At 39.3% G+C, this 27,056-nt stretch overlaps 2 protein-coding genes across 5 annotated transcripts; both read left to right on the top strand.

Annotated features, from left to right (window-relative positions):
- Window positions 1-5,583: 5,583 nt before the first annotated feature.
- synpra (synaptoporin a) lies at window positions 5,584-19,967 on the top strand. The gene is made up of 6 exons (XM_026306933.1): window positions 5,584-5,606; window positions 5,739-5,804; window positions 18,306-18,430; window positions 18,817-19,015; window positions 19,187-19,378; window positions 19,652-19,967. The coding sequence occupies exons 1-6, from the start codon at window positions 5,589-5,591 to the stop codon at window positions 19,901-19,903; spliced, it is 852 nt and encodes a 283-aa protein (XP_026162718.1). The 5' UTR covers window positions 5,584-5,588; the 3' UTR covers window positions 19,904-19,967.
- A 2,175-nt stretch (window positions 19,968-22,142) lies between these two features.
- On the top strand, window positions 22,143-25,148 carry LOC113130365 (zinc finger protein 117-like). Of its 4 annotated transcripts, none has more exons than XM_026306930.1 (3): window positions 22,143-22,973; window positions 23,238-23,591; window positions 23,775-25,148. In XM_026306930.1, the coding sequence occupies exons 1-3, from the start codon at window positions 22,790-22,792 to the stop codon at window positions 24,653-24,655; spliced, it is 1,419 nt and encodes a 472-aa protein (XP_026162715.1). In that variant the 5' UTR covers window positions 22,143-22,789; the 3' UTR covers window positions 24,656-25,148. The 4 variants fall into 4 exon arrangements, with proteins under 4 accessions (XP_026162715.1, XP_026162714.1, XP_026162716.1 ...); XM_026306929.1 differs by having other exon boundaries at window positions 22,144-22,973; window positions 23,235-23,591; XM_026306931.1 differs by having other exon boundaries at window positions 22,832-23,058; window positions 23,235-23,591.
- The last annotated feature ends 1,908 nt before the right edge of the window (window positions 25,149-27,056 follow it).

Below are 27,056 nucleotides of genomic sequence, written 5' to 3'. Positions count from 1 at the left end.
CATTTGTCTTATTTGAATGTTAAGGCATTAATTCATAAATTAATTTCTTCCAAGAACTACTAATGTGAGACGACAGACAGTGTGCTATGGTAAACTTTGCTTTAAGAGAGTCAATGCTTTATGTCCATTATTTTGTTTAGTTTTGTTGTATTAATGTTAGATGTTTAAATGTGAAACACTTTGTTATAGTTGCTTTCAAATTGATTTTTATTTTGTTACAGTCATGGTATTGGCATGGGAAAATAGGCTATGTCATTGACAAATATTTCTTGATCTAAATTTTCTTAAAATGCACACTGGTGCAGCATTATCAAGACAACCATGTAAAGGATTTGACTGAGCCACCACCTAGAGTTGTAGGCTGCTGTGCTTTTAAACTGACTACAGAGGGAGCTAAAAACCACACACTATCCATCATGATTGAATATGTTAGAAATTTTGTAAGACAGCGTCAGATACTGTAATGTTACAGCTTTAAATCTGTCAGGTGTTCTTAAAGTTAAGTCATAAAACATATCTTTTGTAGAACACAAATTTGATGACAAAATTTATAGAAACACTGTACATGTTATATAATCCCTGTCCAGTCTGACCAAGTGCCTGAAGGTATGAACATTGCTCATGAAAATGGATTTGATTTTATGGAGAGTGAATTTATTGGTGACTTAGCTGTGATTCACATTCACCACACATCCAGTAAACAATGGGCACCAGCGTGTAAGCATTGTGCATTTCCACAGCAGCATGACTGTAAACACTACACTGACTAGGAAGTGTCAGACAAGATAAGATAGGCAGCTGATAATTGGCCAGCATTATCACAACATACAGGCCCATGTGTGCAGCATTAGTTTCCTAGCAACAAAACTGTTTTTGTTCTCCTACATCCAGTCGTCCAGCCATTGTGGTACAAGATGCACTTCTAAACAGGAAAGTGTTAATGACCGAGATAGTTCATGATTTGAGATGATTGCCAGACATTTGTGTCGGTATGTGTGTGTATTAAATCGGTAATGTCTGAATATAGAAATAACATCATGAGGGTTACGTGCTCTTCTCATTATTGAATTATTCCCAAGAATTTGAGGTTTGCACTGTTTGCTGGACTGAACAAGAATTGTGAAGGCGTCACTGTGGTTTCTGGGTAATTGTGACAGCATTTCTTACTATATTCTGTATTTTTAAAATCAAGAAAATAATCAGGAGATACATCCATAATAAACATTAGTTGCAGTCCTATATAAAATTGTTAAACTAACACCAACTATAGACAGCAGTATAATGCTGCTAAAACATTAACACGAGAGGTAATACTCATTGCTATACTACTCAAGTTTTTCTGCACTAAATACTACTACTTCTAATGTCTTGGGTACATTTTTGATTTTTGATTTTTACCTTCATATTTAGCTGTTTTCACACACACACAGACTTAAACACAACTAGCACTCTCAGTTTTATTTAGTATAGAAACCAAACACAAGGCTTCCTGTGTATTCATTGGTAATAACTAGACCAGTGACTTCTGTCTTCCCATGACCCTTTCTTCTCATTCTCTCTCTTCTTCCCTGTCGCCCTCTTGTCATCATGCTAAAGTTAATCCTGATTATGTACGCTGTCTAACTGGTGAATGGGACAAGGACTAATGTAATTTTACCCAGAAACATTTCCAAAGCTCATCTTTTGTTTTGGTATCTAATCATGTTCCATTGCTTTGTGCTGTCACAGGCATATGAGGATAGGTTTAATTAACAAGTGAGTGTGAAATACTGCATGTGAATCCATTCAAATTTGGTCAGCTGTGGCATTTTACAGCAGAGAAAAGACAGAGCACTATCAGATCCCTGGATGAAGCTTTCATATTTTGCTACTCTTCACCTAATGATGCATCTCACACAGACTGTTCATATTTATCTCAACATTTTTATGATTGTATTCATGATTTTTATTTTTATCTAAAGCATCTCTCCACCTTTCGACGCTTTATGATTAACATAAAAAAGCTCTCAATCACTGTTTTAAGGTCAAGGCTGTTGTGGTGGAATGGCTTAGTGTTGCATTGTTGGATGAGATGCATAAGTGGATGACCTAGTCTGTGTGCTATAATAGCTCTGTGTTGCAATATGAAAGAGGCTTAAGCATAGAAGAAGAATGGTGATTGTTCCTGCGGTTGCTTTGCTGTCTCTCTCTGTTGTCCCCTTTTACCCAGACAGTACCTGTTTGTCTGTTTGGATTTCCTCTGAGGGTGCCTCTCATGCAATATATACTAGACAGGTGCTATATCCATTCACTGTGTTGCCATGTTAATTTCAGGTCATCATCAGGCTTACCTGTAATAATGTGTTTTAACACAGTGATTTGTGTGATGAGCCCTGTAGCTAAATGCATGCATGGTTCTGGAAAAATACAGAATATGAGAATATGCATCTGCGGTCATAGCTCTCATCTTTCACCCTGCTTATTATCTACTGCTCTGCTTCCCCTCCTGTGCCATCTTTTTTTCTATCTACACACACTTTGGCCTTTTGCTACTGTACCCAGGTGTGTTCCACTCCGGATCTGCAGTACACTTTCAGTACCTTGAAATGCGTTTGGACAGCTGTCAGTGTGTGTGACAAGTTCTTCTCTGTTTCCCCCCTTAAAGCAAGGTTGCTTGTTGAGGTTGCTTCAGTACATTCATGCAGAGTAATAGGCTGGGAAAATGGTTTAACAGCCAAATAGTAGTTGTATTTTGAAAATGTGTTACAAATATTACTGTAACACAGCATGGGAAAATTGAGAGATGATTGGCTACACCTGGGAGCCCTTCAAGTGCTTTGTGTCAGCTTGTAGAGTCTTATTTCCCAGCATGCTAAAAGGCATGGCAGCAGCTCTTCACCATGGGGGTGTGGATAGTGACTTGAGCTGCTAACAGACATTGGCAGGACGCTGGACCAGAGCTTTGAGGTGAACATAGAGTTAGAACTTAAATCAATCCTAATAATGAGTTAAATATGAAAATCCTATAACTATTGATGTTTGAGCACTGAGCACTGCATTTCCAGTGCTAAGCTAAGATAACTAACAGGTGGCTGTGGTTTCACATTCATCAGAATCGATCAGAATGGTGTTCATCTTCTCATCCTGCTCTTGGCAAGAAATTGTTGAAAATAGTTTAGAAAATAAGCATATTGTCTAAAATGTCCAATTATTCACCTGAAGGGAAGTTTGAAAAATGATAAGTCACAATCACCCTTTTACAAATGAAACGCTGAATTCATTGGAATTTTGCTGCTACAGCCTTACTTTGTCTGGTATGACCCTTAACTATTAGTAGCTAATGGTAGCAAAGTGATATCACTGAGTCAGTTCACTTAATTTTGCTCTGCTTACATGTAATTTTGTCAGATGGTGTTATGTCAGATCACCTACTGCTGATTAAAGTGTTTGCTGTACAGACTGAATAAATGATCATTTTACATCAATTTGGTGAAGCATTGAAGAAAAAAGAACATTATTGAATTATATTGGAAAACTGGCGCTTTGTTACAAAAGTGCAGTGTCCCATTTTTCATTTACTGTCTGCATAATATTTTCTTAATTTCAAACTGTGCACTCAGGTCAAATGAATGGCCTCCATAAAAGTCAGCAAATGTTCCTTGTCTCATTATCTAAAACTGATCCTAACTGAAAAGAAGAAACACACATTAAACCCTCTGCTCTTCCTGCTCAGATCCTTTTGATTTCCTGTGGTGAAAATATTATCCAATCAGGTCCCTAATCGCTTGGACAGAGACCTTCAGGCAGGGAGAGTGTATGAGCATGCCTGTGTCTGCTCAAGCGGAAAAGGGGGAAAGAGACAGTGGAGGGAGAAAATGAAAGAGAAAAAGCGAAGGAATGATGGGAGAGATTTTGTAAAATTAGCCACGCTGTCAGAGCAGTTTGCACTTGGCTATACATGAATTGTCGTCAGTGTAGAAGACTCAGTGTAGCAGACTCAGAGAAGCCCCCCTCACTCTATCATCTTGCCTGCAGTGGGATTCAGGCTCTCCTCCTGTCTGTCTGTTTCATATACTCATTAGATCACAAACTGTAGTAAATCTGGATAAAAACTGAATTCACACATCAAGGATTATACACAAAGTTACCTGTATGTGTGTGTGCCTGTGTGTACATGCATGAATGAAGCCCTGGCTTGTTCCTGGTTGACAAAGATTGCATAATGTTAGGCTCCATGTGAGTCACTTTTCCAGTGGGGTAAAGGCTGTGAGTTATTTAATAGGACGATTGGTTTTGAGCTACTATTCTAAAGTCTGCTTGATAACACACGGGCCTGTCAGTCTTCATGTATTTTAGCTCTGCAGATACATTTCTGGATAAGAGAGAAATTTGGAATTTTTTGGAAATATTCTCTTACATGCTTTCTACAAAGATGTAGATCCACTTTTGTGTGTCTGTGTTAATTGTGGACATAAAACCAGAAAGTGAGGAGTATAATCTCATATAAACAGCTAGCCTGCCTCAGAGATCAAAAGCTACTAGCACATCTATAACCCAATAATTAAATGTCACTGGAATTATGTGTGTAAATGCTTATGAATAAAGACAACACCACAGGATAGCACCATTGCAATGGCAATTGTTTGCAAGAAAGAGTCCACATATTTATGGGGCACATAACTCCCCAGAAAACCACAAAATATTTGCGGTTTTCCTTGTGGACCAATAAAACCAGCAAAATGTTTAAGGCCATCCATTTGGCTCTGTGTCTGTACTTCACACACAAAGGTGAGAGTTGTGTTTCATTTTTCATTAAGTGAATATACATATTTCCCCAGATGTCAAACCATCCCTTAGTATCTAAAATCACCTTCAAAGATAAACATGACTTTCCTTACAGATAATGGACAACCTACAGGCCTAACAAAGGATGTTCTGCAACATCATTTTTTTTCCATTTCTCAAATCAAGTTTCCTGGTGTGAGACTTTGTTTAGATAATAAAGGCTATATGTTGTACTGTTCTAATACCTTTAAAAAATATGTTTTGATAGGACACGTGAAGTAAGATATAAACCTATTGCCCTATTCTTAGCCTGCAAGCAATATTAGCAGCCAAAATACAAAATTAATACAAATTTAAAATTCTTTGCTTGGGTCTAAATATAAACAGCCATTTCAAAATGCCAGTTGTAAAATGACGTTACAATTAGATTTATTTAATCAGACAAATACTGTAAGATAAAAGCAAAACAGTCAAAATAAAAACATAATGTACGAATAACCATTTTTCACACATGATCACAATAGATGCAGTGGATGTTACAAATAACGCACATGGACAAAATATTAATCTAGTCCCGCAAATGGCAAAAAAAAAAAAAAAATGAAGGCGTCTCTGCTCTTTGCTGAGGCCAATCCCTGCCTGTCTCTGTGGCAAATTCAAGCCCTCAAGAAAAACGAAGAGGACTCGGCTTTTTCCGATACGAATCGGAATCAGAGCCGAGAGCTCCTGACGCGCGACAGATACATCAATCGGGTCTTGGCTTACGGTTTGAGATTGTTTACATCCAATTAAAGAAGTAAGAAAGGAAGTATCGTTCTGCTGACATGGACACCGCCAATCAGGTGAGTACACCAACGAAGACAAAGATCAGTTTGACGCAGTAATGTGACTAATTATGTGCTAAATTGGGAAAGTGTGGTTAATTGGTGACAGAAATGAGAATGCTGTTATCCTCCCTCTGTGTCCTCCTGCAGCTTGCATCTGTGGCGACATTTCAAGTGCTAAAATTACCTCTGGGATTTATCCGTGTTTTGGAATGGGTGAGTTGGAACTTTAATGCTTTTTTGCGTGCAAATAACTTAATTGTACAGTGTAACTACATAGACGAATTATGTAATATAGGATGCAGCGTCCGTGTGTGGTGACAGTATTGCTGCACTGCATAAACATCTGGTCTTGATTTAATATTCCTGCGTCTCTCTGGTGAAAGTCAAACTTCAGCACATCTGTTGGGTTTTGGTGTCTGGATGGTGGTGTTTGTTTTGCGGGTATACGGTGCGGCTCCTTACCCATAATCAGCTCGGCTACGATCCGTTTCACCTTGACTAAATGGCTCAAGTTTATTTAAGGATTTAAAGCCCCGTGACAACTACATGCCAGTGGAAAAAGAGATGTCCGTTTTTAGTTCTGCATATTTTGAATGTATTGTTCCAACCCGGTCCTCAAAAATGCCCCCATATTGGTAAAACGATATAACAGGAACCAGCGATAAGAAAGGGGCGTTTTAGGTCTGACTGAATCAAAGCTTTACTACATTTTTCTGTCTGGGTGCCATTTGTAGACTTTAGACTTTATTGTACAGTGCAGAGAAGCCTAGAGGCAAAAAGAGATAAGTGATTTTTTTTTTATGCCAGTTTAGAGAAATTACTGTAGCCATGAGGGTATTCAGCTTGTGCACAAATAGGGTGTGTGCATGTGTGAGTGTGAGTGAGTGTGTGTGTGTGTGTGAGCTTGTCTCTCCTACTTCTATAAATGCCATCAAATGTGCAGAGAATTCTCAAGCAGCAGTCTTCGCACCATAAAAATCAAACAAAACCCTTTTTTAACATGCAAACCAGTGGACTTTGCTCAAACTTGCTTTCATCGGGCACATGATATTTTAGCTGAGATAAGGTAGATGCATGTCTTTCAGCGAGGTGAGTTCCTGGATGCGCCCCTTTGGCAGTTTGTGTGTGTGACCAGATTCACTGTGATATTTGTGGGCCAGAGCCAAAGAACAAGCAGATGATCCAAATCACCATCTGTATGATGAAGATAACACTCTCACAGTTTCCACTGTGTGTCTTCTTGTTGTTCTGTGTGTGTGTGTGTGTGTGTGTGTGTGTGTGTGTGTGTGTGTGCGCGCACACGAACGCGTGGAGGGCAGCATGTGATTCATGTAAGCATTACTGAACACCATCCTGTGACATCCAGTGACACATTGATACACTGATGACCTGGTGCTGCTCATTCAGACCTACAGTAATCATACATAATCTTATGCAAGCTAAAGTTCATTTTCCAATTTTTGCTGTCCCTTGTTTTTTTTAATCCCTCACCCACATCTTTAAAGAGGGAAAGTTTTTCACTATCTCTGCCAGGCCAGCAGAGGACTTATGAAAATGCAAAAAATTCAAATTATGACCCAAGTATTAAGATTTATTTTGCATCACCAACCATTGGGGTAGCTGTGGTTAGGCTCTTTGTCTCTCATGCCAGAAAGGAAAAAGACCCCTCACCTTTTCTGCCTCCATCTGAAATTTAAATGATTATCATTGATAAATGATCTCATTACTCCTCCCGCCCTGTTCAGCTCTGACTCCAAGGATACCTCAGAAGACTCTTGGCAGGGATGGATATGAGTTTGTAAAGTGCATGGTGGAATTTGGATTTTTTTCTTTTTATTCTGAGTATTTTTATCCTATGACAGTGAGTTTTCATATACATGTAACAACTTTACAACAAATTTTGAGTTGTCCTGTTGGTTCCCAGTGTCTTACTTTTCACAAATAGTAAGGTCACTCTTCTTCTGGGAGCACTCAAATCTTTAGACATGGTTTAATACCCTTGCCTCGATCTATGGCATGCCTCAAAATATTATTACAGTGGTCAGAGTACCTAGGACTTCATGGCTTAGTATTGCCTTGCTTTTTGTCCACACACTACTGGGACCTATATACCTTCATTATCTAAAGGCCTGCAGTGCATTTATTTTATCAGCAAAAACACACCTTCCAGTTTGGTTTATTTGCTTCCAGGCATTAAAGGATTTTGTGACATTGAATAACAGATAATATAATGCTAATAATAATGACTGTATGGCTGATTGTTCATTTGGACAAACAGAAAGTTGTTTAAGGGGTAGTGATGATAGTTGCTGTAGACCACTAGGATTTATCCAACATCAGTCAGCACCGGGTGTGCACAAGGACAATCAGCCATTTCTGTTGGAGATTTTAGAGGATGCCTTTACAGCCCTGTGAGTGTATGTCTGTGTGTGTGTGGTATGTGTGTACAAGCAGGCTCTTGGCCTGTTTGGCACACTGTCAGTGGCTGGCATATTCTGCTCCAAACAGCTGTAAGGTCCCCTCCTCTCCACCGTGGACCAAGTCATGCAGAAGCTGTCCTTTGAGATGTGCCCAAACTCTTCACTGCATGTGTGTGTGTGTGTGTATATGTGTGTTTTAGAGAAAGAAGAAGAATGAGAGCAAAACCTTACAGTTGATTGAACACATGATGCAAATGATATACATGCATTTTGTTATGCATCATCGTGACTGTTGTATCATTACACACATTGCAGTTTTGCAAGTGCTGTATCAACTTGGTGGCTTCCTGTACTGCAGCAAAACTCAGGCTGATGAATCATAAAGAATGAGTTCATGACTCTAATTTATGTGTAAGGGTCCTCCTCACATCCAAAACCCAGGACTGACCCACTCTTGTATGATGTCATCTTTACTGTACACCAGTGTAGTTTGCCTTGTTGTTGGCAGAGCATAGTGTGTGTTTGTGTATGTGCCACATAATGTGGTGCCACAATATACATGCTGCCTAAGTCTGACTAGAGAATCTACTCTAAAATAACATGTACAATCCAAAAAGTGTCCAGAACTGTTTACATTTTGTTTCTAGTGTCTGGTTGGCAAAGTAGAGATTTTTTTTTTTTTTTTTTTTTTTTTAAATATATGAAATTGGGAGTTGAACCCTAATATCCAAACATGAAACTAAATGAATACTAAAAAACTGAGTTAGACAGGACAGAATTACTCTGTAGTTATGCAAATACCGGAAAGCTTGACATCAGTGAAACACAGCACAGATTAGACAAATTTTGAAAAACTGGATGCAACTCAGTTTTCTTCTCTCTCTCTGTCCATCTTGCTGTCTTTTTATCTGTCACATTTTGTGTTGTGTCTTCGCCTTGGTGATGTGCTACAGTGTTGGTTTTGACAGATTTCTGCACAATGTTCGTGATGAACATTTGCACAGGGGCACATGAACACACCAACATACACTCACGACAAGAAAAAAAGTGAAGGAAGGAAGATGCTGAGAGTTTGGCGACAGCTGTTGACAGATATTGCAAGAGACTCGCCAGGTCAAAGATCTGTTTTTTAGAAATGAAATCACTCAATTCCTTTTGACAAGGGGATGTGGGAATGGGGAAAAATTGCACCTTTTTCAAATACTTCAAGAGATGGTGTTAAACTTGTAGTACCCATTAAAACAAACATCCCTGTGTCATCAAGTTGAATTGGGTAACGTGGTGAATTAGAACTCAGATGACTTTTATATGTATAGTAAATCAGTACGATCAGGTATTGTTTTGCGGATATTGACTTTCATAATACAGGGTTTCTGGAGGTCCTTGGAAAGTTAAAGCTTTAAAATGTCTTACATTTTGGGTAGGTCTTAAAAATTCTTGGTCATGTTGAGGTTGATTATTTTAATGGTAATTTGACAATGCTTATATAATGTTGAATTAACTTCAGATACACTTTTATGTGCTTTTGAGAAATGTTTATGGAATTTTTAGTAGTTTAGATTTAACCTGTGACATATTAGTTCAGTGTTGCAGTTTTTTCTCTTATCAGCTGGTCTTTATCAAGCTGTAATAAAAGTCCAAAAACAAAACCGTCTTGGAAGTTATAACATCTGCCAACTTTGCAGGCTGCTCATAGTTTGGTAGGTTCATCCACTTTGGTGCTGGTTTAATATAATGCCTCAACAGAAGAGAGGAGTCCCGAGAGAATCAAGGGGTTGAAGTTAGTGCAAATATTTCTGCAATAATAGCAGGACAGGCAGCAGAACTAGCAGCTGGAAAACAATGACTTCAGAAAAGATGTTGGTGAATTTTATGGATGTGGAAAAAACTAAGGTACCGTGGTGTAACAAATATAATGCTACTGTACTTGTAGATTTTTCATGGGAATAACTGTTTTGTGGTCACAAAGTGAGAATTGTTTAACTGAGATAAAATCCTGAAATTCTCTAATAGTCTAACACCCACTTCTAGATTGGATGGTGGTTTGTCTTAGAAATGCAAAGTAAACTCCAGAAATATATTAAATTTCTTACAAATTTGCACACACACACACACACACACACACACACAGTGGGTTTGTATTACATTTCTATCAGGTGCCTCCAGCATAATAAGTGCACTGACTGTACCTGCAGCGCACAGGGGCCGGGTTCCAGCTGGGTCATCTGACTAAGTAGCCATGGAAGCCCCATGGGGAGAAGAACAGCACCACGAAGGGACACTGTTACAGAAATAAATGGAGATTTTCTGTGGTCAGTCAAGCTTACAGAGCAGAGAGATATCAGGAAAGATGGATCTGGGCTGTGCGGGGCACAATGCTCCCATTACATGGAGGGATTAGCTGCAGCTAAATGAGCTACTGATTTCATTCTGTGGTGCTGCTACTAAAGCAAAAATCAGGCAGCTTTCACATGAATTCCTGTGGTTGTCACCTCTTTCTGTATCTTGTACTATAGTCAGTGAAATTGTGGGGTTTTCTTTCTAATGTAGAAGCAGATCAGTATGATTGAAGTTTGCTTTTGCTGTGTGGGGAAATGAGGATCATGCAGTAGTAAATTCAGGTGGCTTCTGCTTTTACTATATGTTTTAATTCTCTCAAACTCAAAACTACGGTGACATCACAACTGAAAAGTCTAAAATGAAAATCTCATGGGGAAAAATGCTGTTTTTAGGTTCAAGTTGTAATATTTATAGCAATCTATTAGCAGTAATAGAATATATATTTCTCAAATATGTCATCATTAGTGTGTAATCACTGGAAACTACCAATCATTGCGTTTTCTTAATCTTAGAATGAGCCTTTTAAATCTACATGGGGAGTGGGTCTCTTCTCTTGGAGGCAGCTATGTTGCGCTGCCCTGGTTCTACAGTAGCCCAGAGCAGGCCAACCAAACCCTGGCTCCGTCCCTTGCACCTGGAAACGTGGGATAAGGGTTTGAAGGTAGCATTCAGCATTCTGCAATCTCATCACTAGATGACAAATCTTTCTCATTTTACACATTCCACCTTCAATTGAATTCAAAAAATCAATAGAACTCAATATTATATTACATGTTTAACATATCACAACACCATTGTATCAGTTAGGGTGACATGCTTCATCACTATTATATCAAAAGTCCAATTCAAATTTGCATCTGTCTGCTCACCACACTGTGCTTCTATTTATGATGCCTGTTTGTCGTTTTGTTTTGTACTTAGCTAGCAGGCGTAAAATTGCCCATGTTTGCACACTGGCAGACTCCAGGACTGAAAGCAAGTGAGACTGTGTTTGTGTGTGAACTGTGGCTAATGCTTCTGCCTGAGTGGAGGGTGATTATATTTATACGCTACGTTCATGTACACACACAACAGCAGCCTACATCTAGGTCCTTAAACCCTCAAACACACATGCACGGAGAGGTTACACACATTCAGTCACATGCAGCCATATACACACAAACATCAACATATTAAATGAATGTAAGTTCTGTACTAATGCACAAGCATGAATACACATGACAATGCAAACAGACTGGAGAGTTAATGTTTAGCGTTAGTGAATTCAGGTTCACCATGACTTTTGTTTAGTTTATTATTGTCTGTTAGGCCATTAAATCCAAAATTTTCTTCCTCTTATTCAACTAACACTACCTCTATCAATCAAGTGCTGCATTTGAGACAGTTAAATAGTCTCTGTTACTGAGCTTTGTCTTTGGTCATTGATTCAGTTTTTCATTTAAAGAATTTTTTACCTGTCTTTTTCTCATAATTGTGGCTATTGCCTATAGATCACACTAATGTTGCTATTCTATACGACTATATCGCAGCAACTCGATAAAGGCAGATACCAGAAAAACACATAAATAAAAGTTACGTAAGTTGTTTTAAACATTCATCTCTGAGTCCAGTCAAAGAGATTGTTTTGTGCAGCCCACCTGAGTCTTTTCTTCCATTTGACTTTCCAGGATGCCAGTGTTAAACAGTCTAGTAGAATGATAAACAACCTGTGAGCTTTTGTTTGGTGTAGAGTTAATTTTTTTTTCACTGAAAACAGGAACATGTTATGAGAGCAGTCAGAAAGAAGCTTAACCCAACCAGTAATTCACTGTAAACTTACTTTTTCAAAGTTTTTGTCTGTTCTATATTCAAACCACACAATCTACGTAGTTGGATGGTGTAGTTTTTAGAGTAGTTGTATGATAAATTATAGTAGAGGATAAGCAACTTTAAAGAGACATGCCTCCATTTCCCAATCTCTGTCTAGATGTTTTTTCCATCTATCTTCTTTCTGCCTTCATAAAGAGTGTCCTAGATTTTTTTTTTCCCCTCCCCGCCGGGCAAGGAGAGGGGCAGCAGATCTGAGGCGCTTTTCTCCTCCTGAGGCAGCCACTTGACACTGCATAAATTCCTATCAGTTTGATTGGAGCAGGTGGATGGCGTGTGTGTGTGTGTGTGTAGCATCTGTGAGGTTTGTGAAAATGTCAAGTGCAGCTCATCAGTGAATGCACCTTTTAGATCGTCTGCCACTTAACATGATCCTCATCTCCCCACTCAGTGTTACCTTTGTCGCTTCCACTGCTGCTCTGTTCACTTCTGCAGCTCTTCTGTTGCTTATTTTATCTATTTTACAAATATTCATCTTAACAAACCAACAGTCTTTAAATCTTCTCTGTCACTGTGCTCACTTCACAATCTCCTTTGTTTATCTGCCTGGTTTGTCTTTTTCTACACCCTGCACCTTTGTTTTTCTGTTTGTGCTGGGTAGTGGACAGTAAGTCAAGTCTAAAATAGATAAGTTTTGTCTCAACCAGCATTCACTATAACCATTTATATCCTCATTTGAGGCTCCGACCCTGCTTTGAGCTCCACTTCAGTCTCCCCAGACGGGTTCCTTGCATTCTAATCTTTTGATAATATCTGGAATTTTTTACATCTTAGTCCAAACATTAAATATTACAAATTAAAATATCCACATTAGTTCAGTGCCACATAGGTCAGCGGAGGCGAGAACACAGGAACATGTCAGACTTTTGTTTTCATTTTTCATTTCTGTGCCCTGGCTTTTCTCTGTTCCTCTCACTGTAAGAGTGCCTTGGCTCTCTTGTGCCTTGCTACTCCCTTTTTCCCTCTCTATCGCTTGTTCCCTGAGGAACCCAGCTGGGAGAGGCAGATAAACACACAGGGGCACGGGGCTTAGCACCCACCCTCCTCTTTCCACAATGCCACGCTCTTCAGTTCAAAGGCCCCAGCCAAAATGAGAGGGGCTAAACTCGAGCCGAAAATCACAGGGAGAGGAAGCAGCTGCAGGAGAGAGAAAATATGTAGACATACAGTAACAGAGAGATGGTTATCTCAGGGTGTTTGTGATAATTAGGATGGAGTATTTATTCTGGTCACTTTTCTCCTACAATTTGTTTGTCACGCTAAACATATTATACAGTCACCATGCATGGTTTTTATGGGCTCTGTAGGCTAGGTACAAATTATCTGCATATATAATGACTTTGTGTGTAGACGTATGACCATATTTCTGTGTTTGTTTGTGTTCTAGCTTGGCTTCAGTGGGGAAATTCCCTACAGAGGTTCCAGCTGTGCACCTTCACAGCCAAGCCGCACAGAGCCTCCATCTGAGGCCAGAAGCTGCAGAAAGCAAGCAAAAATCGGAGTCCCAAGTTTAGAGCATTTTGCTAACCTACCTCAGTGAAACCCAAATCAGTTTTGCCCTTTCTGGCCAAGATTAGTCTCATAAAGCATCAGCTACTGCAAACATACCCCTGTTCAGCAGCAGCTAACAGTAGCTAGTATTTGATTCACTGTCAGTGCAGTCTAAATTGTGAACACAATGCCCAACAGGCTCTCTCTGAATGTCCTATTAAGGTTGCTTTCATCAAATAATAACAAGTAGTCACTGTGCTTGACTCTACAGTGCATGGAGATTGGATGAATGGTGTTATAAATTGCTTGATAATGTATTTTAAAGTTCCAATATGTCTTAGGCTGTAGGTTCCTAACCTCTTGTCAATATTTCAGTGCTTTAGGGCTGATTATTTTTTTCCCCTCTGTATCAAGGAAACATGTATTTGTTTGCCTTCAGTAAGGTCAGGTCTAATGTAGTTTTTACTTGTTGTACAAAAGAGATGCAGTTCAATCTGGATAATATTCCAATGGGGAATGTTTGTGTGAAAAATGGGGACGGAGCCAAGAATCAGATCAGCCCAATAAGACCTGGTATAACACGACGAATAAAAAGATAAACATCTTCCTTTTCATATGTTGTGGCACAGAGAAAGCCTTGATAAAGCTGTGGTCCCTCTGTGATCTCCTTTATACCAGAAATGGGAGCACATGCATGTATTTCCTATATGGTTATTCAAAACATCCTGAATGTTTCTATCACTTTAGGGTGTAACAAGCTGAAATACATTGAAATACATGAAATCAAGATCACCATTCATTTTACATGACAGGTGTTATTGGATTTATACAGATATGCGTCACCTGCATAGCAGTCGAGTTATATCATGTTTACCAATAATATTAGCCTGACAGGGCAGCATGGTGCCTTGGTGGTTAACACTGTTGCCTTACAAGAAGGTTCCTCGTTCGAAACCCGGCAGGGGCCTTTCTGTGAGGAAAGAAGTCCTTCGTGTGCTTGTGTAGGCTTTCTCCAGGTACTCCTGTTTCCTCTCACAGTACAAAAAATCCTGGTGACCCTAAATAGGAAAAAGCAGGTATATATGATGGATGGATGGATGGATTACCCAGAGAATGTATTATCCGCTGTGGTGGTGTTAGTGTTAGATTCCCTATAATGACATGTTAGTTGTGTGTGTCTATATATTTATTCTGTCAAAGTGTTGTTAATATATCAGGTAGAAGTATGTAGTATTGAAGTATGTAGACATTTTGTATTTAAACATTTGTGGCACATATTTAGCAAATGCTACCTTGTGTTATGCATATTGTGAGTGCAAACACTTTCATGAGACAAGCAGGACACACCTTATCAATGAACAATTTAAGAACATTTTCAGACATATTCATAGTGTAGATAGTCTGGATGAACAATCTGATAACGCCCTCTAGAGGCTCAGGAGCTTTCATGCTGCAGAGATATGTCGTCCCCAGCTGCTGGCAAGCTACACATCCAGCTGCCAGTAATATGAGAGAGGGGAGGCTCATGCTAACCAAGCGTCAGGTCTGATTATGGTGATCATGGTCGTGAGAACTCTTGAGGCTATCAGAGCTTCACATGGAAAACTGGGCCGAGAGAGAGAGAGAGAGGGAGACAGAATATTAAGGGCAAAGGCTGTGTGTCTTGAAAGAGCAGGTGTGTGTGTGTGTGTGTGTGTGTGTGTGAGGGTGTGTGTGTGTGTGTGTGTGTGTGTGTGTGTGTGTGTGTGTGTGTGTGTGTGAGAAAGATTGTTTTCTGCATGTTAATGTTTGTTGATTATAACTATTTACTACTTCTGTTTTGTTGTGGCGGGTTTACACAAAATCACATCTCAACATAGAGCAATGGTTCCCAAACATTTTCTGTTCTACATATGGCCATATACACACACACGAACACCTTTTGCTTTTAAATTGCAAACATTGTAATTAATATAGAACTTCTTATTGAACAAAATAAATATGTGGCAAATACAACATTTTCAGACACTATGGTCTCTCCTCATTATCCACCATTGTGCTGGTGAAGCTGAGGGCAATACAGGCCTCATCAGATTTGCTTGTCTTTGCGTTGGAAGCTGTGCGTTGAGCAGGTGAAGATTCATCCTCTGCTGTAGCATTATGTTTAGCTGGGAGCCCTCTTACAAATTTGTTATGCTATCAGTGCTCAAGCATGCCTTGCGCCCCTGCACAATAGCTCCATGGCACCCCTAGGTGTCCTGGCCCCCACTTTAGGAATCACTGGCACAGGGCCAATGTATGATTATTAAACAAAAACAAATTCAACCAATTCAACCTTTAAGAAAGACATGTGTATACACTATAGCCAACTTACCCATCCAGCCACAGTTCATTTGAAAATTGTGCTTATTTTTTATTCTGGCTTCTCCAGGCTTAACCAGCTCACTGAGGTTGTAACCAGCTGCAAATCCTTAGATTCTGCCTTCAGGCACACAGAAAATACAGGGTAAGAAGCCCTGGAACTACAGAGCATCTGTATATTTTGTACCCGTGTGCGAGGGCATGAGAGGGACCAGTGTTATCACGTACACAAATCTTTTAAACATAAAACTGCTCATCTCTTTTAGTACAAAGTGGTGGACTGGGCAGGAGGAATAACAACTTAATATACTTAAAGCAGCAGCAGGGATGCATGTGTAGGAAGTGAAGGCATGACAAAAAAAATCTATTTTTTTCTCTAGTAGCACTACATGTACCAGGTTCAGTATTTGTGTGTCTGTGTGTGTGGAAATTAGAGGTATACATAATACAGAGCAGAAACCAGTCCATCAATTGCAGCATATTGTTCCCTTCAGTATATTGTGTTATGTGTCCATAAAGAATCTTCTTACCACTTTATGTTTTCAGTGAGATAAGAGGCTGATTAGTTCATGTTCATGTCATTGCGACAAGCTCACTGACATTGCATTAGTATAGACTTAGCAGGAGAGACACACTAAGAAAAAGATTAACAGAGTTCAGTGTATTGCCTGCAGATATTACATTTATTGATTGATGTAATAAGGGCTATGGGGCCAAGAGAAGTGTTAGCAAGTTCAGCCTGAGTAAATTCAGCTCTTCATAAATATACCTTTTTATTAGCTGATGAGGGCGATTTATTTTTTTTAGCAGTAAGTAATAGTAAGTAGGTAAAAAGAGCTCTGTCTCAACCAGATTTAACATTAAAATATTTTGGGCAGAAAGAATCCTCTTGGGTGCCCTTAGGCAAAACTGTGACCTGTGATGTTGCCATTCGCTTTAGGGGCATTCGCTCTTGTGTATGCATTAGTTAGCAACTGAATAAAATATTAACCTTTACAGTTGTATACTTAAATGAAAAGTAGTGGTCCTCTTTTAATATTGTATCTGCTTAGATTTGTGCTTTTTTTTTTCAATTCACCATTTTATTTTTTGCAATTTTACTGCCCAGTTCTAATTAAATAAATCAAAGGCTCAATGAAAAATGTGAATTTCTGTTTGTTTAATAAGCGTAGTAGTGCAGTCATCAGTAAAAGGAAAATACAAAACAATCGCCTCCTCCACACTCTGAGACTCTGTCCTAATTCAGCTCAGTCCACACACCCACTGCAGTCCTTGAAGTCCATGTGCTGATGTGGCTAAAACCCTGAGTTGGTGTTAAATTTCTTCACGGCACAGAAATTGTTGAGATGTCTATAAGTAAACTGTTTAATGGTGGGATTGCTGATACTCAGTATTTTTCCTTTGAATCAGTTTTTTTTATTCTGTAAATAAGAATGTGTAAAAAAAAAAGTCACTATATTTGTCAAATGGTATGTGTACCAATTAATTTTTTTTTTTTTATTATACTACTATTATTAGTAGTACTATTAAAAGAGTGTACATATTGGACTTTTATTTGTCAGAAGCATGAATCCAAGTCAGTGGTAATGTTGCTAATAGTGCCTACTGAATGTGTGAATAGAAGACTGGTTGCTAACAGTATATTATATTTATGAGGTGATATGTCACAGCTATATTTATGGCTTGCTCTTCTGCCCTCAAGTGGGGAAAAAAATACCTCTGTGATATGTTAATCTGTGTGATGAGAAATCACAAAGCAAATGGGCACAATTGCTGTGGTTTGAGACATCCACCATAATACATCCACTATAATTTTAGAGATGTTGAAGTGGCTAATTTCACACCATGCTTGTATTATCACAGTGAGTAGCTGGTTGATTCTGAGGCTGACTCATAAACAAGCTTCTACAATGACAAACTTGAGTCCAGTTTTCATTTCACTTGTTACTAGTACACAATGAAAGTCAGTGTAGGGTTAAGGATTTCAGCCGGGCTTAAAGTCATTGAACAGGACAAAGTAAAAACAGCAGTGAAATGAGTTACAGTTGATATAGATGGAGAAGGGGCTCAGAGAAAACACTTTGGCTCTGGTGACATTTGGACAGTTTTACCTGTGTGGCTGTTTGTTGTGTGCACATGCAAATATGCCATTTAGCATGCTTCACATGAAGTCATCTATTACCTCAGTTCAAATCCATTTTAATGCCATTTTTTTTATAGCAGGCAACTGATTTCTGTCATTTCCATCTTTATGCAGTTCTTTGCCATTTTTGCATTTGCAACATGTGGGGGCTACTCTGGACAGCTACGGGTTAGTGTTGACTGCATGGAGAAGGCCAGCAGCAACCTCAGCATTGGCATTGACTTTTTTTATCCTTTCAGGTGAGTGAATTTCATCTCCAGCTTTTCAAAACAGAAAATGCAATGGAAGTGAGTTGGCACAATTAGTTTTTACTGCTCATTACAGGTTGAAATGGACCTCTCTTACCTCAGAGATGTGAAATGTCATAGATTATATTATTGACATTAAGATGTTAAAATACAATTCTCATTATCAGGGAATAGCCAGTTTCCTGAACTTTTTTAATAAATTTTTCTATATAAGAAATCTAAGAAATGTTAAAGGGGGGAGATTCCAATGAGGACAAACTACTGTATCAGTTACCTGGGAATATTTGACTAAAACATATACTGTCAAAATAGTTTTGTAGACCACATTTTGCATAATGATAGAATTTGAACACTGAATGTTCCTCTGTGTGTGCCAGGTTACACCAAGTGTCTTTTGAAGCACCCGTGTGTGAGGGTATGAGGAGGGAACGTGTGTTCCTCATTGGAGACTACTCATCCTCTGCAGAGTTCTTCGTCACCATTGCCGTCTTTGCATTCCTGTATTCCCTCATGGCCACCACTGTCTACATCTTCTTTCAGAACAAGTACCGTGAAAACAGCCGAGGCCCGCTCATTGTGAGTATAATGAGGCCTCTGACCTTTCATAACAATACCATTAAATTCTGCTCTTCCTCAGTTTCACATGCACTGACTCACCTTAATGTCAGCTATGTAAGACTATTAGCTCGACACTCAGCAGCTGTCTATGTCTATACTGTTTGTCTCTTCTCTCTTCCATGCAATCAGGACTTTGTAGTGACCGTGGTGTTCTCATTCATGTGGCTGGTCAGCTCCTCTGCTTGGGCAAAGGCTCTGTCTGATGTAAAACTGGCCACTGATCCAGATGAGGTGCAGCTCCTCATCTCTGCCTGCAAAGTCCAGACCAATAAGTGTGGCTCTGTGCATGGGCCTCGCTGGTCCGGACTCAACACTTCAGTGGTAGGTTTCTCAGGGTGTGTGTCCCACACAGTGGCAATGTATAAATAAATAAACTAGAAGAGATAATATTTGCAGAAATACATTTACTGCTGAAATTTTACAGTTTAAAAATTTGAAATAGATTTTAAAAATTAAGATACAGTTGAAGATAAAGCACTGAAAGGACATGGATTGTCAATTGAAGTGTCAGGGATAAACTGAGCTAAATATAAGAATATACATTAATATTTTAATCTGCTCAAGTTAAATGATACTTGTTAAATTTCTCTTCAGGTTTTTGGGTTTCTCAACTTTGTTCTGTGGGCTGGAAACATCTGGTTTGTCTTTAAGGAGACCAGTTGGCACAAGGGTGCTTCAAGGCTTGCAGCGGGTGCGTCTGAGAAACAAGCTGGCACCTTCAATCAGCAGCCTTATAACCAAAGCAGTTTTGACCAAGCGGGGAACTACAGCTCCCAGGGGAACCTCGGTCAACTGTCTGAGTACAGCCAAGTGGGAGGACCAACCTCCTATTCCAATCAAATGTAGCCATGCCTTTTGATTTCATGAGTGGCACTTCTGTATTTTAAACCAGGGCAATCAGTGGATGATAGGGGAGGTGGGGCATCCAGTTAACTTTCATTCTCTGCTCAGTTAACCATCAATCCCTCTGTGCAGAAATCTAAATAGATGGTCATAAAAAGGTGTCATAGGACACCCACTGTAGATATAAGTGTTGTTGGTTAATGTACAAATGATTAGATATAGTCCTTTACTCCTTCTCTTTCAGGCCTGTTGTTTGCTGAATGTTGTATTTCTTGTAGTTTAAACCATACTAGTGTCAGTTTCTCTTTCTGTGTTTGGTAATTGACATTCACTGTTTCGACTGGACATCAGTTTCAAACTGGTGTGAACTCTTTATTTGAAGGAATATGTGCTCTGTCTGTATAATACAAGTGCAGGTTTTTAAGTGTATGGTGTTGTATGTGTTCTTATGTGCTCTCTGTGAAACTATTGAAAAAAACTTGCATTTTGTTTCTGAAGGTTTACAAAATTCACACTTTCCTTAAGGATTGTTTTGATTAATATTATTGTTTTTATGTTTTTTGATAGGAAGTCAGTTTTGATAGTGGACATTCCTAATTCAGATACAAATTCAGAATATAATTTCAATCACTGTTGTATTTGTTACAAATACATTCCAACAATGTCATACATTCATGTATGACATTGGTTGTGTTAATGTCAGGGCCTAAACAATCCTATGCAATAATTGTCTATTGCAAAAATACAATATACAAGGGTTGTACAAGAAAAAAACATAGTATGCAACCATTGCAGCATGTTGTTTCTGTAGTTTTCATTTCTTTGTTGCATTTGCACAAACACGTTTATTTTAATATACTATTGAGTATTGAGACTGTCTCCCTAACTGTTTACAAGGTGGCTGCTTCTGCTACTAATTACTGTGACTATTTTATATGCTATCCTCAGACTACTGGACAAATTATGAACATAAGTTATACCTCTCTAAAGCATGCCCAGGGTATCCATTTACATGGTAAAAATGATATCAGTACTGCAGTGATAATCAATAGAGTGAATAGTGGGTTGTTTGTACAGAACTAAGACCGAACTTTTGTTTACTTTAAAATCGCACTTCAGGTTTGTACAACTTTCCAATACTTGTGCAATTAATGTAAAGTAATAAAGGTTAATGCTCGGTTGCTGTTTGTTTACATTGATGTGACTTGTGCAACCCTGTTTCTTGACCTCCTAAGCATGTGACCTGCATCAGTGTAATAAAGCATGTATAATAACAGTTTCTGAGTCTATATAATGTGGATGATAGTTTACAGAAAATGATGGTAATAAATCTGCACAAATTTGCCCATAAATGATTCTGTTCACGTTTACTCAGATTTCTGTCTCATTGATCTTTTCCATACTTTTCACAGAAACACTGAAAATTCACGCTCCATGAGAATCATACTGAAGACGCTTTGTAGTCGTACATCCTTTGCCCAAAATCTTGCAAAATAATGTATAAACAACTTGTCTCGATTTCATCAAAGCAGGTTGTCATTGTGAAGGCTTAATGTTGCTGAGATTTCACTGATTATGAAATAAAACTTTATAGGTTTATTACATTTTCACACAAATATGAGCAGTGTCGCCATACATCATAAAATCTCTAACAAACATGACAGAGGATAAATAGCACAAATATCTAAGCAAAAGAATGTTCATATTTTTTGCTAATGGCAGTAGAAATAGTGATATTCTGTACAAAATAACTGCCTAGAGAAAACAAAAACAATATAGCTCCAAGCAGCAATGACAGGCCCAAGCACTTGATATGTCACCACCTAATACTGTACTCTCAATATGGGATGTCCATGAACTGTACAGAATGAGACTGTGCCAAATTTCACATCCTTAAGACACAGGAAGCACTAATTGCCAGCTTGCCATGTGGTGGCTTTATGTCTTTATGTCAGTCTGCCATGTAGCACATGTATATATCATCATAGTCATCCTCACTAACTTCACTGAAGTTTGGTGTTTGTCAAGGAATGCATTTTAAATTTGACACATTTCCTGTTTATTTGGCGAGATGTGTAAATTCATCGTAACGCTATTTGATCACATTTCAACATATCAAAAAAATGCTTACAATTTGACATCTGCAATATGTTACAGGCTTCAACCTGTAAAGTCCCTTAATCCTCTGGAACAGCAGTCTGTCTCAGCCATTCATGGTGAAAAAGATAACAAGGAATCCTTAGTGAAGTTCAGAGCAAATCAAAGTTATCTCTATTTATTTATCTAAACTCTTGTCATGGTTGAAAGATTTTCCATCACAGTTAATAGAAATTAACCTGATAAATACAAATACCAGTGATTTTATGTAAATGTCTCTATGTTGGTTTAGTAGAGGCTGTAAACATCTAAATATTGAAATATTTCTGTTTAATACATTCACACCATATTTTATGTTATGACACTGGGCTGACGGGCCCATGCTCCCAGGTGAGTCAGGAAGAACTCATCTCTCTGGTGCTGAAACAGGAGAATCAGCTTTCAGAGAGAGAAAAAAATCAGAACTGGAGCAGCACATTGACAACTTACTGGTGCGCATCAGTGGCTGAGGCTATAGCGGCCCCTGGTCTTACAAGTTAGTCTCCCATCCAAGTACTAACCAGACTATTTGTCTATTGTGCTGCGCTTTGCTGCTGTAATATTGTGAATTTACCTGCAGTTAGACAAATAAAGGTTTGTCTTATCTCTTATCTTATTCCCGTCAACCAGCAGGAGGCGACATTGGTCTGTCCGAGCGCTCCCACAGCTTCCAAAGGCACCACTGAAACCTTTCACAACAAGGAAGTCAGATCTTGAGATGTGTTTATGTGTCGAAGTGTAAGCTGAGCAGACATGGGCACTCTGCAGCATCTGAACGCCTTCATTTCTGAGCGGCTGACAACGGCGGCCGTGGAGATTTTCGGGGCGGTGGAGAAAACGCTGACAGGATATCAGATAGAAATCAGTCGCTCCAAGCAGGAGATAGATCAACTGCGATCACTGCTGCTGTGTCCTGAAGGCAGACTACAAAGACCAGGTGTGTGGATTTTCTCTCCATGGAAAAACACTTGTCAGTATTTAAGGTACTAGAGCTGTCATGATGAAGATGCTGCTCCTTTCAGGTTTGTGATATTGTTAAGTTGTGGCTTGCACTAAACATAGCCTGATTTCAGTAGGAGGTTTTCCTGATAAATGTAGTCTGCTTTTGTTAAATTGGCATGTAATGTTATTAACCAGCATGTTTGGAGGCTGTTTTGAGCCCCATGGTACCACCCCCCTCCCCCCATGCTCTGTTCAGCAGTTCAGCTGGTCAGTCCGCATTGCTGTCAAAAGGAGGCTTCTACTGAGGAGGACCGGGCTCCAGATGTGACACACCTGCATGTTAAAGAGGAGAATGACCAGAGGACTGATCAGCGAGGGTTGTCGTGTAGACATCAGTGTGATACCACAGAGTCTCCTGGATTTGTAAAAAGAGAAGGTCACAAGGAGCCACCCTCACACCTCTACAGAATATTAACTGTTGATCAGACAACAAACTATGTGAAAACCGAACCTGATGGTGACGAGTTTATAGCATGTCAATCAACCAGAGAAGCTGAGACCCATTGTAGAATAAATGCAGAGACTCCTGGATTTCATCAGGAAAGCCTGGAAGGTGAGGAGAGTTCTGGGTTCAAGCACATCCAAAAGCAAAATTATAGCTAAGATGAATCATTTTAATGTTATAACCATCTGTCTGCTGGAGTTTAGTGAATCATTAAAGTGCTTTTATATTGCATGGAGATTTTCTATATGTGTATATTTGTTCTTTTCTGTTTTCATATTTTCTTCTTTGTAGACCAGCTTCAGATCAGTCATCATGAGCAGCACTGGCCTGATGAGCAGCAGTATATCGAACAAGACTGGAGTCCCTGTCAGGACCACAAAGATCCTGTTGCCCCTCCGATCAAAGTGAAAAAGTTTACATCATCTAGTCCTCAGGAAGAAATTGACCATGAGTATGAATTCCCTCTTCAGTCAGAGAGAAGTGATGAGCCCCATTGTTCCAGCCCCAGCTATGACCAGACGCTGAGTAACAAAACATTTCACACCTCATTAGAGAAGAGAAGGCGTGCTGAAAGAGACAGCTGCGAACTGTCCAGACTGTCCAAACTTTCTCAGCCTTTCTGCTCTGTAAATCCAGACTGTCCTGCATTTCAAACTGAATATAGTGAGACTGCAGAAGGTGTGGTGAACGGAGAGCCAATTAATGAGCACATAACAGGAAGGAGGCAAAAACGGAGGAACTCCAACTTGGGCAGTGCAGAAAGGGACAGTACTGAAGTGGATGAGGATGTAAACGATTTCACCCGGGAGAGAAGACACACTTGTCCCATCTGTGCAAAACGTTTTAAAGAGTCGAGCCATTTGAAGGATCATGTGAGAATCCACACAGGAGAGAAACCATACCAGTGTAAGGAATGTGGTATGAACTTCAGGCAGCGTGGAGCTTTGACTTTGCACATGAGAATCCACACGGGGGAGCGACCATACCAGTGCACAGAATGTGGCCGGCGCTTCAATCGTAAAGGTGACATGGAAAATCACAGGGTGACACATACAGGGGAAAGACCCCATCTGTGCATGGTGTGTGGGAAAAGCTTCAAAAGAAAGAGCAACTTAAACACACATGTAAAGATCCACACAGAGGATGAAGTGGATTACATGCAACCATTGTGATTGTTCAAAACATGGACTGTCAAACACTATATTTGTATGTTGCTTGTGGTGTTAATACAATTCATTCGTTTTTGTAGGGCACAGCATAGAAACAAACATTTCTAAACTAATATAGAGGATCATTTTTACTATCCCCACAATATGAGATTGTTTTTGTGTTTTTTGGGTTAATGGAGAGATAAAATCCCCTCTACGTATTTTAACATTAAATACACTGTTAGTTTTTTAAATTTAATTTCAGTAGTAGATGTTACTAAATTGTATGTCCATTTGTAACAACTATCTCTGCACATTTTGCAAAGATTATCACACTAAAATTAACTATATTAACCCAATGATTGATATGTCAATACAAACCAGGATTTGAACTACCCTACTGCCATTTTATAACCCAATGTCACAGCCACCAGACTAAGATCAAGTATGTGGATGTTATGATAACATGTAATCACTAAATCATCACAATAAATGACAAAATCACATTTAAGCAATACTCCTCCCCACTAAAAAATGGAAGTTTATTTCTTCAACATGAACCAATAAATTAACATAGGTATACTTGCTTCATATGTCATCTCATGCCATGATGCAGTTTCCAACTATTATTTACATGGTTAGTTATGAAAAACAACACCAAATTCCTTCAAGTTATTTTGAATTAACTCAGAGACCCAGAGCCTTCTTGCTGACTCTCCACCTCTTATCATTTCTATTATAATTTGTTCTATCATTTATCACATGAATATACCATCATCAAAATCTCATCTGCCATGACTAACATGTTGTAGAGCCTGATGGCAGTGGGGTTGAAGGATCTCCTATATTTCGTCCTGCAGCGCAGTGAGACGAGTCATCCACTACAGTTGTTTCTCTGGTCTATCAGGATGTTGTGAAGGTGATGGTCCGTGTAACATCAGGTCGTGATCTCTGATCTCTGGTAACACAGGTGACAAACAGAAAATCCAGTCAGGTGTGAGGTGAGAGTCACATGGTTAAAATCTGATATTATAATGAGGGCCTCAGAATGTTGAGTTTGTATCCTGGCCAGTCTCAGTCTCACTTGCTTCAGCATCTCTGTCTGCACTTACCAGGGTGAAGTCAGGCACATCCACACAGGAGTCTTCAGTGTTTTGGTCAAAGTCTCTGTAAAACACGTCAGGCTACACTCACAATAAGCTCTCTGGGTCTGAACTGGAGCCTGCAGCTCATCACTTTTGTTCAGATGATATTCCTCTTGATGATGGATTGTACACAGCTGTGAAAAAGTATTGCCCCCTTCCTGATTTTTTTAAAATTTTTTGCATCTCACACTTAAATCATTCTGAAGTACAACTGTAGTGTTTGCCCCCCAGCTGCCCTCCCACCCCAGATTATCCCCCCTATTCGGTTTGTTTATTTTCTCTAAGATTAAGAATGTTTGGAAAGTATTAACATAATGTAAGAATAAATATATGGTACAAATATATTTGTGAATCTTTTGTACAGAAGTAGAATTGTATTTTTAATCTGTATAAGAAACTCCACATATGCCATCTTCTTATGCCACTTTTCCAAAACCTTTTGCCACCCCATATAAAAATGTATCCACCACTGCATGTCATGCTGGTGGAGAATGGGAGCGACAGATTAAGACTGTTAGAAACATCTTTAGCTCCACACTCACAATCTCATCTGGTAGGCTCAATGATACTTCCTTAAGGACATTGTTATACGAAGCCATGGCGATAGTCAACTGTCGCCCTTTGATTGTGGACAATCTGAATGGTCCGAATAACTGAGAACCACCTAAGCACCTCATCACTATGAGATCCACCCCAGCACCACCTCCTCCAGGCAAGTCCATCAAAGAGGATTGTTAGAGACGAAAAATATGGCGCCAGGTGTAGTATCTGACAGAGCAGTTTTGGAGGAAAGAATATCGCCACAGCATCGCTGTCAGGTAGCAATGCTACACACCTAAAAGAAAAGTCAAGTAGGACACATAATCAGAGATTAAACCATTTTTCCTGTTTCTTTAAGAGAAACGATACGTTTTCCACTTCCTTCCCTTGTTTACGTATACAAGAGGCAAGTCCCTCCTCTGGCTCTGCCCAAACACCGAGGATGAGCACAAAACGACCATAAGCTAAGCACAGAAGCTGCTCTGTTGTTGACTGCAACAACGAGCACAGGAGTTTGTTCTCACTTACAAGACAAGAAGGCAGAGTGGATTTATGTCATTTATGACGAACAGATACCAACAAATATCCCCAAAGTTTTGTTTGTGTGTGGAAACCACTTCACATCAGACTGCTCTGAAAACGAGGGCCATGAGCAGTCCCACAACCTTTCACTGGTGATTTTCTATATTCTTAAATATGTTTTTTATAGCATTGGCGTGTTGACATTAGCCACGCTAGCT

The sequence above is a fragment of the Mastacembelus armatus genome, chromosome 5 (assembly GCF_900324485.2).
Source record: "Mastacembelus armatus chromosome 5, fMasArm1.2, whole genome shotgun sequence".
Lineage (NCBI taxonomy): Eukaryota > Metazoa > Chordata > Actinopteri > Synbranchiformes > Mastacembelidae > Mastacembelus > Mastacembelus armatus.
Note: the sequence above shows the minus strand (reverse complement) of the source record. Positions and strands in the feature narration are given on the sequence as shown.

Coding starts and splice junctions, on each gene's coding strand:
- LOC113130365 (XM_026306929.1), top strand. CDS start 22,790: ATGGGCACTCTGCAGCATCTGAACGCCTTCATTTCTGAGCGGCTGACA. Junction 22,974..23,234: donor AGGCAGACTACAAAGACCAG/GTGTGTGGATTT, acceptor TGCTCTGTTCAG/CAGTTCAGCTGGTCAGTCCG. Junction 23,592..23,774: donor TCATCAGGAAAGCCTGGAAG/GTGAGGAGAGTT, acceptor TCTTCTTTGTAG/ACCAGCTTCAGATCAGTCAT.
- synpra (XM_026306933.1), top strand. Junction 18,431..18,816: donor GACTTTTTTTATCCTTTCAG/GTGAGTGAATTT, acceptor TGTGTGTGCCAG/GTTACACCAAGTGTCTTTTG. Junction 19,379..19,651: donor CCGGACTCAACACTTCAGTG/GTAGGTTTCTCA, acceptor ATTTCTCTTCAG/GTTTTTGGGTTTCTCAACTT.